At 41.3% G+C, this 20,061-nt stretch overlaps 1 protein-coding gene across 6 annotated transcripts in view; it reads left to right on the top strand.

The window, feature by feature from the left end:
* The window catches only part of LOC118781774 (transcription factor SOX-6-like), a 169,655-nt gene that overhangs the window by 32,017 nt on the left and 117,577 nt on the right, over window positions 1–20,061 (top strand). For 4 of the 6 annotated variants that reach the window (XM_036534832.1, XM_036534831.1, XM_036534833.1 and 1 more), the window contains exon 3: window positions 13,420–13,470. The exons of the other annotated variants lie outside the window; for them this stretch is intronic. In XM_036534832.1, coding sequence (XP_036390725.1) covers window positions 13,436–13,470 — 35 coding nt within the window. In that variant the 5' untranslated portion in view covers window positions 13,420–13,435. The remainder of the gene's footprint in view (window positions 1–13,419; window positions 13,471–20,061) is intronic. 6 annotated transcript variants of the gene reach the window in all.

Below are 20,061 nucleotides of genomic sequence, written 5' to 3'. Positions count from 1 at the left end.
GTTGTTAAGTCCACCAGCTATGGAATTCTGAATAAGAGCAAATGGCGAGGGAAATGGATTGCTTCAGGTTCATTCAGCTAACAGAAAGGCTGGGATAACAAAGCACCAGCGGTGATTGCCACCTTTGTCAGGCAGTCTTGTCAGTCAGGACAAATTCCATAGGCCTTTGTTAGAGAAGAAGTAGAAATTAAATTGGGCGGTTGCTCAGGGGAACTGAAATGGCAAAAAGGTATCATAGCAGCTGTTTATTTTCTTCTGAAACTGACCATTCTGCCCTTAGCCCGTTTTTAAAGATGTTATAAGATATGATAAAGATATGATAAGCATTTCAGGTATGGCATATTGTTTTTGTGCTGTTCGTGCATTGTTTGTTATTGTTTTTGCAATAGATACCTTTGGACGTAGATACCTTTGGGAGCGATTCCATTCCATACTTTCCTTGTATTTAGGGTCCAGCGTTATTTTGAATTTATTTTGAATCTAGTCAAAGCTTCTCCGTGTACTTCAGGTTACAGTTTCATGGTCTAAATGAAGGTGGGATGCAGTTGTTATTTTTTAAATTTTCTTGATTAATATGTAATTTTTTATTGAGAGCATGCCTGTGTGTTGATGCCAAAAAATGAAACAAGTGGTAAAGGAAAAAAATACAAATAAATAAAATGCAAATAAAAAGCTATTTGTCTAGAAGCAGCAGAGAATTCTTCAGAATTGTACAGAATACAAAGCTCCATCATAGACAATGAAATTTGAAATGCTTACCGATTTAATGTCACAAAAGTAAGTGCAGTTATAACCAGAAGGAATTACCAACAACTGTCAATTCTTTTTTGTTTTTTACTAAACCCCAACTTATACTTGTGAATTATGATACTTGAAGAATAGTGTTGCCTAGTGGCAGGAACAGTGTTGGCTCTCTGTATTACTAGCTTGCTCCTGTCACTCTTGTTTGCATGATCGAAACAAAAATGTTATTGAGTTGGCAGAGTGTTTTCTCCCCATAGGGATGACTGTTAACACCGTTGCTAGCATTGATAAGCACATTAAGCATTCTATTTTGGGAATAAAACAGGCATTATTGGACTTAGAAAAAAGGCATAATAGCTTCTGGTTAGGAAAAGTAAACATCTGCCCGCATGGCATTTATTCAAAGGTAAGCGCACAGTGCTTGCTGTTTGCAATGTAGGTTTAAGAAGATGTGTGTATGTGTGTGTGTGTGCAAAAGTAATTTGATTTTTTTTTTTAATGTTTTTTCTCTGTGATGTTTTAAGCCCTAGATTGAGTTTTTAGTGAACTTTACTCATATAAGCAGATACTCATAATGAAAATTCAATAAAAGCTTTGCTGTTTTCTTCTTTTCTGCTCATTAAATCTTACATGATGAAAGGACCCTCAAGGTAAACAGTCAGGACATAGATGAACTTTGTCTCTTGTGCAGTATGGATTGAGTGGGCAGAGGAAGATAATTGTGCAAGAATCATGACCATCACTGCTGTTTTGAAGCTGGGCTAATATACTTAAAAAGTAGAATTATACTTACAATGTTATAGTTTAGAATAAAATGTGCTAAGTATACTATGCGTGTTAGGCATTCAGCTTTATCGAACATTACTATACCTACTGTATGTTTGGAGAAGATTACAATGACTTTTGATATGTAGTGCTGGATGGCTTTTACTTTTTTCCCCTCCTTTTGTTTGCAGAACAGGTTAAAGTTTTGCCCGCTAAAATAAATTGTTTTGTGTTGCCTCACTGCTCCCCTGACCTGACACTTCTGATACGGTGTTTGCAGCTTAAAATGTGTTTCTGCCAGATGGGATGCTGTAGAAATATACAGCATGCATAACGGGCTTTAACAATTAAATTCTCACTCATTACAATTACAATGGGGCCGGTAATTATTCACAGCAGCTGTTGCTGAGTGATGGCAGGTATGGAGGTAGGCCTGTCTTTGTGGGACTGGATATCACCAAAGGCTCTTTCTGATGTCAAGGTTCTCTGATTGGCCTTGCAGGATGTGGAGCTGCAATGGGCAAGCCTTCAAAGCCCGATCTGGCATTTGAAAACTCTGAGCCGTGGAGAACCACAGTGGCCTAAACGCAAGAAACGTCCCTTTCTCCCTTGTTCCAGAACGCGTGCTTGTGAAATTCATAGGAGCGTCTGATTCCCTATGTGCTTACAACGGCAAGACTCAGCCCGTTCATTAATCTAAATTCTTTTTGCAACTTTAATCTGCATGTTTAATTAATCATAAAACGAGGCAGTAAGTAATTTCAGCAATGTGTGGCTTGTTATCGGGTGCATTTAATCACTCTTGTGCAAACTCATTTGGAAGCACCTGAGGATGCAGTGCACAGGGTGAATAGACAGACAGCAGTCTTTGTCAGTGTGTGCTATTCATCTAATAAAGCGCTTGGCACATAAAGTCATTTTGAATTTCTCAGACAGGGGCATTGATGTCCCTGAGGAGCAGTGCCTCAGGAATCGCTTTTTCCAAAAAGTTAAACATCGTTCTGCCATGTAATGAAAATGAATAACCTTTGGATGGTTATTTTTCCATATATTATTTATTAAAGATCCCTTTCCATTTATTCTGCTGACCCTGCTGTGATTATTGGTGATGCACAGTTGAAACGGGGCCTCTTCACTAAGTCAGCATTTTAATTTAATCAGGCACCTTAAATTCCTTAATTTTATCAGTTACAGGGGAACTTGAGATTTCATTATTGTGTCTTTAAAGATTTTATTGCATCAAATGAAGTTAGTAAGAAGGGGAGAAGGAAGGGCGAAAACCTAAAAGCACAACATAATGGCACACAAATCTTGGTGTGGTGACAGACTTAGGTCTTCTTTGAGTGTAACTTCAGTTTTCTTTGTCCTTAACCTTTACTTGAGCAAGCCTTGTTTCTCACACAAAATTATGAGTTTGGCAGTCACTGCAATTACTGCAAAACTTATAAGACAACTACAGAAAAAAACAGTCACTTGAATTCATAACTCAACGTCAAGGACAAAGCACATTGCACAGTCAGAGTGAACTCCCTCTGTTCTTCCCATTATGTTCCTCTAGATTGTCGGGATTCCTAAAGAACGGCCTGTGCTGGCTGAGATCCTCATAAGGGAGTCAGCCACGGAAGCCTCTTGGCCTGACAAGATGTTATTTTCTCCTGAACCACTTTCATGCAGAACAATAAGGGCACAATGCTGTTACTGTACGGTCCTCATATCTGCGTCAGCAATCTTAAAAAGACATTCATGCCGAGCTGCTCCAGACCAGTGCAGAACATTCAACATTAATGTCAATCATATAAATTAACCAGTTAGCAGCCAATACTGATACCATAAATGAGTTTTGTGTTGCAATTTTAACGTTGTAAACTTTATCCAGCAAAGCACCAATGTTTCACATGAAATTAGACACAGGGAAAAAATGCAGATGTAACATGAGTTATGCATACAGAAAGATGTAGCTACTTGTATTATCTCTAAGTTTTCTTAAGTCTTTATCCAAAAACTCTCTTGCTTTGTTGAACAAAATTTACAAACCAAGCTCTTAGTTTTATGGAAATATGTTATTTTTGTTTGGATTATTCGTTCTCTTCCCTCATTTGGGTCACCTTGCACGGCTTAAATCTCATGCATATATTATGCATTTATACAGCTGAATGTTTACTGAAATAATTCATCTTACAGTGTACAATCACCAGCAACTTTTCCAGTCTCTTAACCACCACACCATAATGCATTTGTATCATTAAAGATGATACTTTTTTTTTTTTTCTGCTCAGGGCTTTATCCTCCAATTCTTTTTCCTGCCATCACCCCTTAAAGACCCAACATCCTGGCAATCCGCTCTCTTAGGAAGGGCCATGCCCTTTCTACAGGTTTATTAAATATACAGCCTTTTTGATGGTTTGATATCCCTTATTTAATTCTCAACAGAATAAAACCTAATATAGACTTGGCTGTCTTCCTTCCCTTCAAGGTACAAACAGTACTGAAGGAGGAGAGGATTAAAAATAAAAGTCATACAGCAGTTTCACCTATCAGCGAAATACGGTGAAGAATGGGGCCGAGAAACATATCATTAATCTCCCACCGCCCCAGCTGTAGAAAGTAATGCATAACTAAAAGTCCTGTAAAATAAATTAATGATTTCAACCGTGAACTTTTCTCCCGAAAAGTCATGAATCCTCTCCAGCCGATGGCGCGCCAGCCCAAGAGTGTGAAATCCCCGTTATGTTGAGCGTCACCAGTTAATTGATTCACAAATTATTTAAAGTTTGTGGTGCCCAGGGGAGTGCTTGGCTATAATGACAGCTATTCCCAAAGAGTTTAAAAACTCTTTCTTTCCATGCTGCGTTGGATTGTAATAAGCTAGCAAGCTTTAATCAAAGGCCGGGAGGCGAGAGAATGTTGCAGTTGATTCCAACCCCCTGAGTTTAGACTTGTGCCTTGAGATTGATTGAGGAACAGAAATTGGTAAACCCGTTTGGGGAAGCGGATTTGAGGGATGAACATGATTACAGCCTAACATTGTTTTGCTGTATGGAATAGCTCAGATGCCTGGATTATTCAGTTGCCTGTACAATTAAACTGTTGAGCCCATCTCAGCTGCATGTGATTAAGTAATTGGAAAAGTGGACATCTCATCTATGCCAAGTTAAAAATAGCCCCTTTTCATTTATTTTATTCCTCTCCCCATGTAAATGCTGCCCCCAAAAATAAATATGGAAATGAAATGAAACCAAGGGTTTTGGCCTCAGAAGACTTTCCTATTCTAAGAGGCAGTAAAAAAATATAATACAAAAATCACTAAAAAGCAGTTTTGTATTTTCCGCATGATAATCAGAAAGCAAAGAGCCGGCCTCAGACCTTAGTGTGAGTATTGCTAATGTTCTGCCTCATTCATCTACTTAGTTACCAGAAGTATCAGTTAACATTTTTGTCTCAAAGATCAATTCATTATCAGTGCTGCATTAGATGTGGTTTAGTGACTAATTTGAGTTTAACAACTTGAAAAATAAGAGTGGGAAATGTCCTGTTAAGCTCCAATAGCTGTGCAGTTAGTTCAAATGAGCACACAACTGTTACGCATCATTTATGCCACAGGGCTAGCATTAATATCATTATTTTTCTCAACATAATTGATGAGCTGGCTATCACTGGCAATTCATCCCTCGTAAATGCTTAATAACATGCCCCCTTCCCCATCTTTAATAACAATCAGTTCAACTTGGTTTAAAAAGTAATTTGTTCTCAATGAGTGTGGAGGCCTAACGAGTTTGAAAAGGGGTCAACTTGAAAGAACATTACTTTTTATTTTTACAAATCTGTTGTAAAAACTGAGACCTTCTTCGTCATCCTCCTTTTTAAAGTAATGAGTTAGTTTATCCAATGGCCATACAATACTGTGGCAGTTGGACTCAAAGAATTTTTCTGAGTTCTCACCAAGTTCACTAAATGTTGTGAAAGTCACTATGTTGCTTCTAATGACTTAAAGAATATCATTGCTCGTATTTGTTGAACAGAAACAATTGTTAGCCTAGTGCTTGTACGCCTCACCTAAAATGCTGGATGTTGAATGCTGTCTTTTTGGTTGTATACTCTAGTTTATATGTGACTTGTAAGCATTTGTTGTTTCATTTTAATAACACATTTTTAATGTTTAAGTTATTTCATCTGTGCTAGATAAAATTAATTTCTGTGTCTGTTTTCTGGTTCTGAGCTTAAAAGAAAATATAATTTTCTATATTTATTTTCACAACTGTGCTTTTTGCAGTTATGTAAGCAGCCACCAACCTGTTTTATTCACATATACTAAAATGGGAATTTTTGGTCAGCATTCACAAAACTGTCCAGCCCAAATGTTTCCACAGTAGCAGGCTTTAGTTTCAGGCAAGACAACAGCAATTGGATTTGCCAAAAGAAAAGTTCACTTCCATAGTGAGTCATTTCCCAAATAGCTTTTCCATCTTTTTGTAATTTATCTTTCCTTTTGTATATTGTCAGGAATGTTCTGCCAGACAGTTGTTAGTAGTGGAAGAATATGTTATAGTCAAGACAGCTATACAAAACACCACCATCGCATGGGTTTAGTAATGCTCAAGCTTAATTTTGGCCATAAGTGTTCTAGAAGGAACAGGATTAAACAGTTTGTCGCAAATTAATGTTCAAATCACTCATCTGGCCTAAAACAAGGAATGAATCATGAGTGTTCGTATCACTGTACTGGGCTGAAAGAGTGAATCATGACCATTCATTACACAATAACTTATGCCGATTTGCTCCACAAATGCACCTAAAGACAAAAACCAAAGCATCATATTATATATGTGTACTTTCCATTACTCTGAAAGCTATGAAGCCACCTTTCAAGGAAAACAACTGAGTTGCAATCCATTTCCACTGCATAAAAATGGAGTCAGAAGTATCTCATGTTTCTGTCTCCCTCCCTTGTTTGTGAGTTTCTGTATGAGACCAGTTCCGTTAGAAATGCCACCAGCTCAGGCTGTCACTGTACAGTGAAGAGCTCCCTTACTTACCTTTTTAAGTGGCTGTGTCTCTCTGCTAATATCAAGGAGCTTCTAATCTGGGCCCCATTAACAGGCCCTGTCATTCAGACACACGGTGTCGGCCTGATTTAAATAAAATGAAATGAAGATAGTTGTTTCTGGTCCCTTGGCTTCCCTCATTGCCATAAACATATGCTCCGCGCCCCGCTTCTTTCCATCTTATTTATGACTTTAATTTGTTGTGTGGGCTGCGCTAGAAATTAAATTTAATACAATCCTCCCTGGGACCCTGTCATATAATAACATGGTAATTTCTGTGTATCCTTTTGAAAAATGAGGAAATTAATTCTTCCTGACATGTTCTAATTATTCCAGTGTGAACGGCAAATCCGCCGTCTCTCCCCAGCCCCTGAAGTGTCGAAGGCAAGCCGCTGCCGGCGGGCGCGGAGGTGCTAACGCTGACCAGCAGTGCGTTTAATTTGAAACATGAGCAGACACCTTTCAACACACCTTCCTAATGTTGGAGTGCTTTACACAAATTAATTCACTACTTGTCTGACGGCTGTGTCTTTTGTGGGAGGAGAGATGATGGTGGGCCAGGAGATACTACAGCAGTGCAAGGTGCACAAGGGAGGGAGATGGTCTAGAGGCCTGAGGTGTGGCTGGGTGATATGGCAATTTTTTTCCATATTGATCAATATCGATATTTATCATGATACATAATTTGATAATGCTGCCAGTTTGAAGAGTGTCCTGATAATGACTGAAGCCTGAAGAAACCAGAGGGTTCATTAGTTAAACTTTAGAATATAGTTTATTAACAAAAATAGAATAGCATAACATAGACATTTAACATCAATTTCCTGAACCCGTCTTTCTCCACTGTGCTCAGGGGCATCATGTTTTTCGCTATAAAGTAAAAAACCGCATTTGTTATATCCTTGCTCCTTTTTGATCGCTTTTCATATGGGGCAATGGCTGCAAAAGACAACACGATTGATTTTTATTTTGGTACAGCCCCACTAACGCTGCTGAAACTTGTGGATGGACTAACATGGGCCCGCAATTTCATACTGTCGGTTTGGCTGCTGGGATGGTACCTTTTCAGGTGATGGAAAAGATCTGTTGTGTTTCCCATCTTGGTTTGCACCGACCGATGACATATTTTGCAGACCGTCTTAATCTGTGCTGCGTCGCTTTTAGGATATCTAAACCACTTCCATATAATTGATGTTGTGTTACCTTTTTTGTCAACAATTTCCTCAGCTTTGGAGCTTTGTTTACTTTCACTATCGCTTTCATGCCCCCTCCACTCATTTTTTTCCTCGTTTCCAGAGCTTTCTTCACCGCCAGTAGCTCAAACAATGCTTTGCGGTAGGAAATGGGCGTGTACTTTGACGTGCAAGCCAAACACTGCAGACTGACTGGCTGTTGTCGTGTTTATTTCTCCTGTGTGATAGGCTGTTAGATCTATCCATATCGAGTAAAAATGTCCAAAGCTTATCATCGTTATCAACATAAATTTTATCATAATCCCGTTTCAAGATTGTTTTATCGCCCAGCCCTAGCCCGAGGTCCCCCTCTGTCTGTCTGTTTTATCCTCCCCGTGTCATTATATGAACAGGTGGGGAAACATAAAGGATGGTGACAGGGGAGTTTAAATATAGGTGGGTGACTGCTGGGGAAATACCCCCCCCACCAAGAGCCCTTTCACACCTCTCCATGTTCAGCTGAGAGGTCTGAAATGCTAATTTAATTAGACTGTCATCAGCCAGTCTTAAACGCTGGATTCCTTTGCAGCATGGAGACACGATTGGGACATTAGTGGCAGAGATGATGGCCTAACTGAGTCTGAGGACAGTGTCGGGCACTGTTGCAGTCCGGCTCTATCGGCAAGCCAGAACTCTGACCAACCCCTCAGGGGGATAGGTATAGCCCCACCTGACATATTACAGGTGACAAGGGCAATGAGTTGAATCGTCTGAGGTGGCCCCTCTTAGACAGGAAACAACTCCCTTGCTACTAGTAGTATTCTCGTACAATGAGCCGAGTATAAAAATGTATTACTGCAACCACTCAGCCCTGCTCCAGGTCCTGCTTCTCCACAAGTGCTAACAGCCACCGTCCTGCTGTGAATACCTCTCATAAAACAGAATTATTAACAGAAGCATGGTGTCAAATGTTTGAGTGCAGAACCTGTGTGAACAATGCACTGTATTCACCGTGTCTTCTTCATTCTTCAATTTCACAGAGGTATCTGAAACATTGCAGGTATACCCCAGCCTTGTGGGTGTGTGGATTTTTGAGAAAACTATTGAATTTAAACCTGCCCCCTCTCCCTCCAAAAGAAGAATGAAGAAGAAGCACTGATATATCTATAACTCTCTATACTCTGTAACTGTATATATAAAACTATTTTGTATGTTGTAATTGTGGAAAAGTCAGGGGATTCTGCATGAACCCAGATACTGAACAAAGGTTCAAAAAAGTGTTTCTACATCCCTGGTGATGAAGAGCAGAACCCTCCATGCTCTTTCCTCTGTAGACTGAGTTTCTCCTCCCTTGGAAAGAGAGATAGCACTGAACATCAGGATCCCTCCATAAATCTCTGCCTCCTGGGATCATTGATTAATTAATTGGCTGAAATTAAGACAGTGCAGTTGTTCCTATATGACATGACAAGGCAATTACACCAGGAGGTTGGTTTATGTTCAAAAAGAAATTTAATCACTGGGCAACAAGGGAATCTTGAAATGGTCCCAGCCAAGTGCAGTGGTAGTTAATGTGAGCTGTGCATTTGGAGCTGTGTACAATATGAATGATTGAGCATAACTCAGAGTGGGACCTCTTGACTTGACTCTTGGTGTGCATGCATGTGTGTGTGTGTGTGTATGTGTGTGTGTGTGTGTGTGTGTGTGTGTGTCCATATAAGCACCCAAAAAGCCTGACTCCAGGCTGGCCTGTTGGCACTCGATGTCCTTAATTAAACCCTCTCATTAACATTCACAACTTATTACAAACACTCCCCATATAATGTTCTGTTAGCCAGAAGTCTTCATCAGTCTTAAATAGGTCTTTTAAATACTATTTAAAAAGATGACTATAAAGCCCCTGACTTACTATATGTTAGCTGGACATGAAAAGTATTTTGAAAAAAAACTGTATAGTATTGTATGACATGTATTGTAAAATTTAATTCAAACTGAGTTAAGGGAATTATTTGACACTGTGAATGGAATCTGTATTTTCCACTGTCTTGATGTCAGATCAATTTATCATTTAAATTTTAAAAATGCAGGAATCTTTAATGGGGACATTTGTTTTTCTTTCTTTTTTTGCACATTATTTTTGAACAGTGTCTCATGACCTGTGACTGGAAAAACAAACAGAAGTGAACAAACCTTTCAGTCAAAGGGGCAAAGCCACAATGCAGTAATTGATTGGGGTGCATGGCCTGCATGTGTGTGTCTCCAAGCCTGAGAACAGCGTTGTCCAAGTCATGCTGTAATGCTTGCAGAGAAAAGGAAAGCTTTCATAGTCTGTGGGTGGGGTCCCATCGTTACTCACAGCGGAGAGTAACGCAAGAAATACGGCCACTTGACAGAGGGGGATTATCATTTCCCACACCCTCTGGGGTTAATCAGCGCCATCGGCAAGGACGGGACCAGCCCTCATCATTGTGGAATAACTTAGACATGGAAGCCACCCACCGTTGTTCTCCAAGCAGACCTGGGATCAGTTCACCCCTTGCTGTTCCTCTTACATGGCTTGGACCGGTTCATCCACCCCCGCTATCCAAACAGGTCTTGGACCAACTCACCCATGGCTGCTTTCCAAACAGGGCTGGGACCAGTCTCTGGAGGCTGCTCTCCAAACAGGGCTGGGACCAATCTCTGAAGGCTGCTCTCCAAACAGGTCTGGGACCAGTTGCCCACAGCAGTTGGAACCAGGCCTTTAGTTTGTCCCTTCTGCTCAGTCATACTCCTATACTCATCGACTGTCCCCATGTTGAGCAGAGAGAAGATTCAGGAAAATGGGGGCCATCAAATTTAGTTTTTCCCTTTCACTTGGTTGACCTGTGGTCCCTGGCACAATTTTGGTAGGGAGCATGCAAAGACTAGGAGCTAAGCACAAAGAGGACCAAGCACAGATAGGAGGAATATTGAGGGTAGCCCTTCACTTTTCTATAAGTAACTGGGGCTGGTAAATGACTGAAGGGCTGAGATCAGAGAGCAGAGCACAGGTCCAAATGGCTGTGGTGTGGAATTAATGCAGCAGTCAGTTTGACTGAAAGTTTGAAATCTGTGCTACGTTAGGGGAACGTGCAGAAGCCGTGTTAATAGCCAGCTTGCCGCCCATATGGTTCTGCTTTAATGGAGCACATTTGTTGCAGATGGTGGGAGAACTAGTTGAATGAAGTGGAGTCTGGCAGGGGCAGATTCCTCAAAGGCCCACAGCATGCACCGCGTTGATTTTTAACACGGGCGTCTTCTGCTCCCGTCCCTTTATTCACAGACCCGTCGCCCTTGAAATGGGGCTGGTTCTAAATATAAGCCTCTTCGGCCCCCTTTTTTAGCTCTATGGAGAAGAGCAAACACAATGTGGCTTAGTCACTTTTTCCTTAACTCTGTCTCCAAACCGCACCTAACTTCCTCAAGACGTTCAGTTGTCTCCATTACCACAATTGGGTTTTTTTGGGAGCTTGTAGAGCTGAGGTAATACAGTGCAGGAGACAGGGACAGGCCCTGTTTACACGTACACTCACAGTGAAGGCCTCTGTTCCATTGAACTCACAAATCCCACTGAAGGGCATGATTCCCAACCCACAAAAGCATGATGCACTTATTTGTCCTCCTGACAAAGGGGCTCAGAAATCATCATCTTCTGTTATTGTCATTTCTGGAGCAGTGCAGTCTCGTCCCCTTACCATCACAGCAAAAACCTTCAAATGCTGCTAGACACATGACAATCAATGGCTATGGTGAAGCGGGAGCAGACACATTGCATTTATTTATATCTGTGCCTCTCTGATTTGCCCTTGGGTATTGATGAAGGTTTTCTAGTTTGTTCTCTTCTGCTCTGCTGTGATCAGATTTGGTCCATTCTGTTCAGTTGTGTTCTATTCTGTTCTCTTCTGGTCTGTTCTGTTGTGTTGAGTTGTGTTCCGTTCTACTGTTTTGTCCTGACCTACTCTTTTTTGCTCTGTTTAGGTGTAGTAGATGTAGCCCTTCTGTTGTGGTTTGTACATGTTAGAGCACAGCTTAGAGCCATGACAGGCCATTCCCAGCCAGTGATTTGCCCAAGCTGCAAAAGACAGTCAGTTTGGTCACCCACCGCCTGTTTCCTCCCTCGTGTTCATAGCCGAACGTTGTCATTTCCATCACCAGAGGCTGTGTTTTTTTTTTCTCGCCATTCTGTTGTCTGGTTTCCCTACCAAAAGGTGAGTGAGAGGAAGGAGGCAGGAGTGTCTTTTAACACTCCTCTAGCACAGCAAGGAGACACGGTTGGTTGGGCTTGTGCCGTTTCACGGTTGTTTTCTCAAGTTGTCACCGCTGTGACGGCTGGTTTTCTGTGCAGTGGACGATTCTCGCCTGACCCTTCCTTGGACACCCGATTGTGTGAAAAGTCTCGGTTGAACCCCGCCGGGGGCAGTGGCTGGGCACCTCACCTCACTAAGTGCCGCCCAGGCCTGAAAGACGTGGTGTCCTTGGTCCCCTGCTCACTTGTTTCACCCTGTCTGTGGCTTTGTCTCAGGAGCCTCGAGCCTGCTGAAGAAAAGGGGGAGCTCAAGCAAAAGACTGCTTAGGACTGTGTCACAGTACCTTTTCACTCCTCATGATGTTCATGGAGAGAGCTTAATATGAAGGCACAATAAAACACCAATTTGCTCTGAGTCTTTTACACCATATCTTAGAGGGAGTGTTAGGCAGGTGAATCTGCACTGTAGAATGCATGTGTGTCACTTGCACTAAATTAGAAAAGCTGAGGCATTCGTGTATCTCAATAGGACTTTCTGATCAGATAACTGCCCTTGTACAATGGCTTTCACTCATAGACTTTTGAAAAACGTTGGTTTGAAAAACTTTTGAAAAACTTTGGTTTTGAAAAACTTTGGTTCTTTATACAAAGAACTAACCAATGCATCCTCAGCTTGATTTATTTACATAAAAAAATGATTAGTGTCCTGAAAAAATGTAATGACCCACATTTTTCTTTTCTTTTTTTGAAGTTTTTTTTTCCTTGCCATCTTTAGACATGTGGAAAACATCATCAAAGCAGTTTAAAATGATGACAGGATTGATAGACAATATATGTGCCTAGTCATTGCTATACCAGTACAAAAATCAGTAACTTTAAAAGTCCAGCAACAGAAGCTAATGGGAACTTGTTCAACAGGATCGTCAAAGGCATGCTCCCCAAATTGCAAGCGAGGCTACTGAGTGACCTCGGCGGGCAGTGACGTCATGACCACATACCCCTCCTTCCCCTCCTATCCTCCTAGGCAATGCGTTGCCAGTACCGGGCCCCATGCGGTCGGGCTCCCAGAAGCCCGACCGCATGGCCCAGCCACAGATGGGCTGCAGATGGACCACCTCGTACTGCACGCTGCTGCAGACAGCAGTGGGCGGAGTTTGCCTGTTGGGCCGGGGAGGAAAATCCATTTGTGTAATGCAAACATATCATCAGGCCAGAGTTGGAAACCCTGTATGCAAATTGTATCTCTTTTGAAGAGAGGCTGTAATTAATGATGTTGGGGAAAGAGAGATGGAGGCTCATAACCACAGTGCTTATTAAAAAAGGACAAATGAGTTATAAAAAGGACGTGCACACTGTTAATGTTTTTTTTTTTGTTGCCTGTGTCTGTGCAGAGTTTCAATCGTTTTTTATGTATCTTTTTCCGCCGCAGAACCCCAAACGCTGACATGGAGGCCTTTCTACATAGCAGCTTTTTACTGAGGTTAGTTCTTTCTGTTATTCCAGGTTCAAACTCATTTGTTCACCTGCAGACACATAGTCTGCTAAGACGTTTGTATTCAGCGGACATGTGCCGTGGAAAGCCCGCTTTTGACGGGACAGGGGTCGCTGTAGCCCCCTTTGGCCCCCCATGTACCATGTCACTGTCTGACTCGCTGAGGTGACGTGCCAAAGCAGTAGAACTGAAAAAAGCACTTCACAGACAGAGATCTCATAGGACAGATTTCACCGCTTGGCTGGATCACTAGATTGTTAAAAAAAATGTTGTATTCTGTCCCTGTGACTCAGTCCTAGCCCCAGGTGGTGTCAGGGACGGCAGTTGGGCTTGCTGTATTTTGCACAACAAAGTAGTGCAAAAAGTTTTAGTAGTTTTAGTAGCGTTTGCACCTATGCACGAACCTATCAAGCAGTGTTGTTGCCCCCCCGTGATTCTAATTGAAAATGTATTCAGTCATTGCTCTGAGGGAATAGGCACAAGCAAGCAGAATTAGAATTTGTTGTTCTTTTTCTGTACCACCTTCTAAAGGCCTGCATGTTGAAACCTAATTAGTGACATCTCATTAAAACCAGCAGCATCTGTCTTTTGAAGCTGCTGTCAGCCAAATTTTACCGAAGGTGGTGGATCCTCTTTGATACCACTTTTTCTCTCGTCAAATTGATCAGTCAAATGTAATGAAGGTCATTCATTCATACATTGTGCATCAGTTTCCTTCGAACCTGTTCAAAACCGTTTTGAAAATAGAACATTCTAAAACAATACAGTTCAACTTAATTTTAGGTGTTTCTTATGAGGAGCCATGTCTGTTTTACTTCTTCTCACCAGCATCTGATAGTTCCTAGCAAATGTAACCATGAAAAGACAATTTAAGTAATCACTACATCAACTGCCCACAGCATTTGTGTTGCACAAGAGAAGCTAAGGTGAATCTTGATTCTCAGTTTTTTTTAATGTGACAAATTGTTCTATAATTTTTTAGACAGCAGCACTCACTTTTTTCTGTTGTTGTGATTATAAGCTGTGTACTCCTCTGAGCCTCTTTTGAGATTGTGCCTTCTCAAAAAAAAAACTTCTTCCTCTATTCACATATGCTCTGTAAGTGATCTCTGGAAATATTTGGACATGCTCTCTTGGCTGTGACCTGGAAGGGAAATAAATCCAGGTCCTAAAGAGGGAAGAGGTGTGTGTGTGTGTGTGTGTGTGTGTGTGTGTGTGTGTGTGTGTGTTAACAGAACAACAGGAGAGAACAGGGAGCTTCCACCTTAATGGGCTGGTTGTCCAAAGTGGCATCTTGAACTCAGAGAGGGTGGAAATGAGTGATTAGTGTTTCTTTTGAAGATTGCTGGTGCCTGGCTTATCTCAGCTCTCTAATCAGTTGTGTGCTCCACACATCAAGTGGGCTACAGAGTTCTGATCCTGCTGGCATGTCCACTGCGAGCCAAGTCCAGCTGGTTTATGGGGGTCTATGGGAGGGACCAGGGTGAGAACAGGGCAAGGATGTTCTGATCTGTGTGCCCTGGTTACCGTACATTCTCTTCTCAGAAAGGATAGGTAATTCCTGTCTTAGTAAAGCCAATAGAATACACAGAGTGAGATGTTGGGTGCAAAATACATGAATGGACACCATTATTCCATTTATGGTAATTATAAACAATTGTTGGTAATTGTTTACAAGAACACATTAAACCAACATACTACTCAGTCTCAAGGTTGCGTAATATAGCTCTTACTTTAGCTCTTGGCAGGAGAATGAGATATGGGCATGTGTTGGATTATTGTCAGCATGTCCCCTTTATCTATTTCCGTTCTCTCCCTAATGCCACAGGGGAGGAGGACTGTGTGTTTGACTCACACCACCTGTTGAAGGAGTACCATTTTGGCTCTTGTCTGTGGTAGCTATCTACAGTGGTAGGGCCTGAAGGAAAGCAACATCTAATAATTCCACCAATGGCTCTTACAGTCTGACATCTTAAAAACCAGTCTTGTCAAGTGTAAAATAAAATAAATTAATTAATTAATACATTAAAATGATGTCTAAGAATCTGGCTTTTGGCTGGCATGCAAATCTGTTTCATAACAATTTCCTTTTGTTAGTTGAAGGAGTCATTACTTAACGAGAAGACTGTGATTAATCTAAGTAAATGCATCATTATGGTTCTAATCCACATCCTTCTGTCAATGTCTGCTTTAATTAAATGAGAAGCGGCAGTAGAAAGAGAGGGGGATTGTAGGAGGAGCAGGAGCAGGGCTTCAACAGTCAAGACCAGATTAAAGACATGACTCACCCAGGGTTTGGCCTTTTGGTTGGCCAGCGCTTACTGGCATAACTGAAGTAAGAGAGAGAGAGGGAGAGAGAGAGAGAGAGAGCAGGAGAGAGATGTATTTCTTAAGTGTCAGAACATCTTCTTTTAGTAAGTAGCTGAACCTGGGTCAAATGGGTCTGGTCAGAACGAAAACAGTGTTATGGTGTGACAGAAACTCAGCCTCATGCTTCAAGCAGTTATGTGTCAATTTTTATGGTGCACTCAAAAAGAACATGCTGCCTTTCTCCCTATGTATACTGCATCCCAGCCTCATCGAGCAGAGGGTTGTGTACTGCTGGTGGCATTTCTTTTACAGTGCTGAATTTAGGGTTAATCACCTCCTGTTGGGGTTCAAAAGGAAAAATGATTAACATTTTCATTTTTCTCCCGAAAATTATGTCACTGCTATTGTTGTCATTGTGAGTCATAGCACTTGAGACTTATTTGAATGTCATGCCCAATTTCATTTGTCAGAAGAATGAGATAGTTTCTTGTAATTAGTACAAACTCACTAGGAATCATCAAAAGTTAGAATTCTCTCACACAAAGGAGGAATTCCATTCTCTTCAATAAATACATTTGACGTCATTTTATATAAATAATACAACACAAAGTCTTTGTACTGTACACAAAATATAATTACACCTTGCCATGACATTTAAGATCAGTGTTACAACAAGACTGTATAGTAGCATAAATTAAGGATGCTCACAGATCTAAATCTCTATGTTCTAATGTTCTAAATCTCCCCACATATGACATCTTACCCGTGTGTTTGTTTTTATCTTTCTTGATAAATTATGAGAAATGTCATAGTTGAAAAAACTGAACCTGATTTGGTTTGTCTATCTGTGTGTGCGCATGTTTGTGTGTGTTTGTATATGAGAGAGAGGGAGAGAGAGAAAGAGCTATCTCCCTGCCAATCCCTACCTAATCCCATCGGAGAGGTCCTCCTCCCACATCTCTGCCATTATTTGATGTAATGAAAAGAGAAAGTGTGTAACACTGAGATTGTTAATTAATTTAGTCTAACAAGATGAAGACAAATGAAGCCCTCCGAAGGTTGACTAGGCAAAGGAGCCCTTTTTAGCATTCCTTCCCCTCCCCTCCTCCCCCCCCCCCATTACTTCACAATGAAGCACATGCAAAAGATTCTTTCTGCCTTTGGTAAACCCTGCTCCATTCTTACTGGCTAATTTTAGGCAGAAAGTGTTACAGAAAGTAAATGCTCTAATCTGCTTTTAATCCATAAGATACTGCAGCAACCCTTCAAAAGCTCATCTGAACTGTCTACCACAGTCCTTGCAGGGTCAACGAATGTACTAAAAGCTTAAATATAATTATTAATATTTTAAATTACAATTATGATATGAGTGCTATATTTGGAATTTGTTAAAATTAAAATTTTAGTCAATTTCAGCTCAGATGCCTTTTTTTATTCAGGTGGAAAATAATTGAAAAGAAACTACTAATTTCTGTGATTGATATTGTTTGCTTTGGTTCAATTGTTAATGAAGTTGTCAGTCACTACATTATTATTAGCCAAAAAGGGTTTTTTGTTTGCTGTTCAAAAGAGCTTTTTTCCAATCCTTCTCTTTAACTTTTGAATGCAGGAAGAGAAGGCTGTTTTAACCTGGGACACCCCAGCCAAAGCACTGGGGCCACAGCATGCCAAAATGGCTTCCTTGTGTGGCTCAGACTCCTCTCCATCTGAAAGGCCGTGGGCTAATGCGGCTCAGTGGCTATTTGAGCGGCGGGAGAGAGACGGACAAGAGAATGAGCATTTTTTATAAAGCCAGACAGTTGTCTTCACCCACACCCCTTTCATGAAATCAGCAGTCGATCAAGGACTTTTTCTGCAGACAATTCTATATGGGCCCAGGAGGCAGCACAGACCAATCATTATGGCACCCATTCTCTTCTGCTTTATTTTTCAAGTCAGCAACAATAGGTTGTTGATTGTGTGGACAACACCAGAACAACTACGCTCTCTGTTTCATGGCAGGGCAGCATTTTAATGTCCGCTCCTCAATAATGGACTCATTATTGTTATTCTTAGACCAGGCCTTAGGAGAGGGAATAGTTGCTGGCGGTACGTCATTATTTTGCAAATTTCGATTAGCTCATCATGTTGTCTGTACAGTGAAAATCATAGCTAATTAAGGCAAGGGGGCTCCTCTACCAGCCTTCTAGCTCATGAGTTAAAAGGTAGCACTTGATAGGCCAATAATATGAAGAAAGGTGGTAAAAAGAAGGATTAGAGCTGTTGCCGTAGTAACTCCAACTTCCATCTGCGAGGGAACAATGGACTTGTGTTCCTCTACCACCTTGGCTTCAAAAAAAAAAAAAAAAAAACAGAAAAGGAGAAAGAGAGCGTTCTGAAAGGACAGGACCCTTTTTAACAACAAAGCGGAATCCGGCCCTAATAGGCTCTGTGGTGTGAGTTGTTAGGCGAGACCACTGGGGGATAGGGGAGATGAAAGGTCATCACGTAATCTTGGGACAGCAAAGGTCATTGTCCCCTTTTACAATAGCAGTTTGTTTTGTACTCTCCGTTTGGGCCCCCCCCCCCCCCCCCCCACGTCAAACCAGACGCTGAAACGAATACCTGCAGCTTACCCATTTCAGACACACAGACACTCACTTGAAAAGAAAAAAGCAAAAAAGAGGGAAGAATGAAAAGGCAGAAAACAAGCTGGTTTAGCGTAGGAGTGAGATGCACCGTGTGGCCAAAACCTTTTTACTGATTGACTCTAAAATAACGCTGGCTAGATTTATGCCAGAGATTTGTAAGAAAAATAACTTCTCATGCTGGAGAAAAGCTGTCAAACAGTGTTTGGACTGCCTCCAGGAGCTCCATAACTTTCTCCCCAGAACAAGAGGAGCAAAAAGCCAGGAGAAAAGATGTTGCTGCAGCCTTCTGTTTGAGTTTGGCGCCTTGCTCTCCTCTCCAATTAGGTGGCTCCCACCAGATTCTTTCCTGCACTTGCGTGTGCTCTAGAGCTCAGTAGTTCTGACCCTCTCCCTCAGTCAGCAATGTGTCCACCTCCAGTGTCATTTTAGGTGTCTGCTGCTTTGCATCACAAGGAGCTGTTAAAAAAGAGCAGAAAAGAAAACATTGGGTGGTAGGAGCCCCTAAAACACTACTGGATGTGAAAGGCTTTCCATTAAAGCACCACAGAGTTAATATGACCAGTGATCTACGATCATGTGCATTTCTCCCTGCACTTTATGTTCCCTGTTACAACTGGAATATGTCTGCTAGCATTAGCCTAATTTATGGTGTGGGCCACCAGAACAGCAATATGGGTTAATGAATTTGGCATAACTAATTAAATGCAGTTGAGGGCTGAATATTAATCTAGGACCTGTGGAAATGTGGCTTTTCTAGTATTGGGTGGAGGAGGATGAGGAGGGTGAGGTGTGTGGGTCAGGTAATCCCACACGATACCTTGCTTTACCTCAATTTTACACAGCATTGCGACTGTCTTTCTGAGCTCCTGTTTCTCCTCTCATGTTCTAGTGTTGTACAGTATGATGAAAGAAATCAACCAAATTGCCAAGATACAAAGAAGTTATGGACCATGTTTTTCAATGCAAGAAAATTCCTCCCCACAAAGTCATTTTAAATTCTGTGTGGCTTTAGACAGAAATTGTTGACATGATTATCCTTAATTGGATAGAATGTGTCAGGGCAACAAAACACTGTCTCTTCAGTTAAGAAAACACAAGAGGAGGCTTATTTAGACATGGTAAAAACACAGGTGTCACTTACCATGCCACAAAAAGCTGTTCTTTTCTCACATTTGAATGATAGATTTTTTTTCCAGAGCATATGTTTGAGTTTTTATTTTCCTGTTTTAAACTCTCTTTGAATTTGAAGCTTAAGTGCAATGCAAAAGGGTTATAAATAGCAGAAGTTATAAGCAGCTGCAGAGGTTAATTTAGGACTTTCATGTCCTGAACAATATAAAATATCTCTCTACAATGGCAGCATTATGCAAAAGAGAATTGACCAGTTACCTTGCATGCACCTCACAGACCAACTCATGTGTCAGATATTGGGAACAGTCAAGTGGAAACTGACACTTTGAACAGCGCAGCAAGGAGGAGGTCTTATGCTTGGACTGATATCCTGGCCGTTTCTCAAAAACACCTGGTTTCTGCTAGAACGCGACTGCTTGCTTTAACATAAACAGTAACACTACTTGCAATGTACAACCCTGTCCTCACCTAAACAGCTGGCAAGAATGCACCAGGCTTTGCTGATCCC

Source organism: Megalops cyprinoides, chromosome 8 (assembly GCF_013368585.1).
Source record: "Megalops cyprinoides isolate fMegCyp1 chromosome 8, fMegCyp1.pri, whole genome shotgun sequence".
Taxonomy (NCBI): Eukaryota; Metazoa; Chordata; class Actinopteri; order Elopiformes; family Megalopidae; genus Megalops; species Megalops cyprinoides.
Note: the sequence above shows the minus strand (reverse complement) of the source record. Positions and strands in the feature narration are given on the sequence as shown.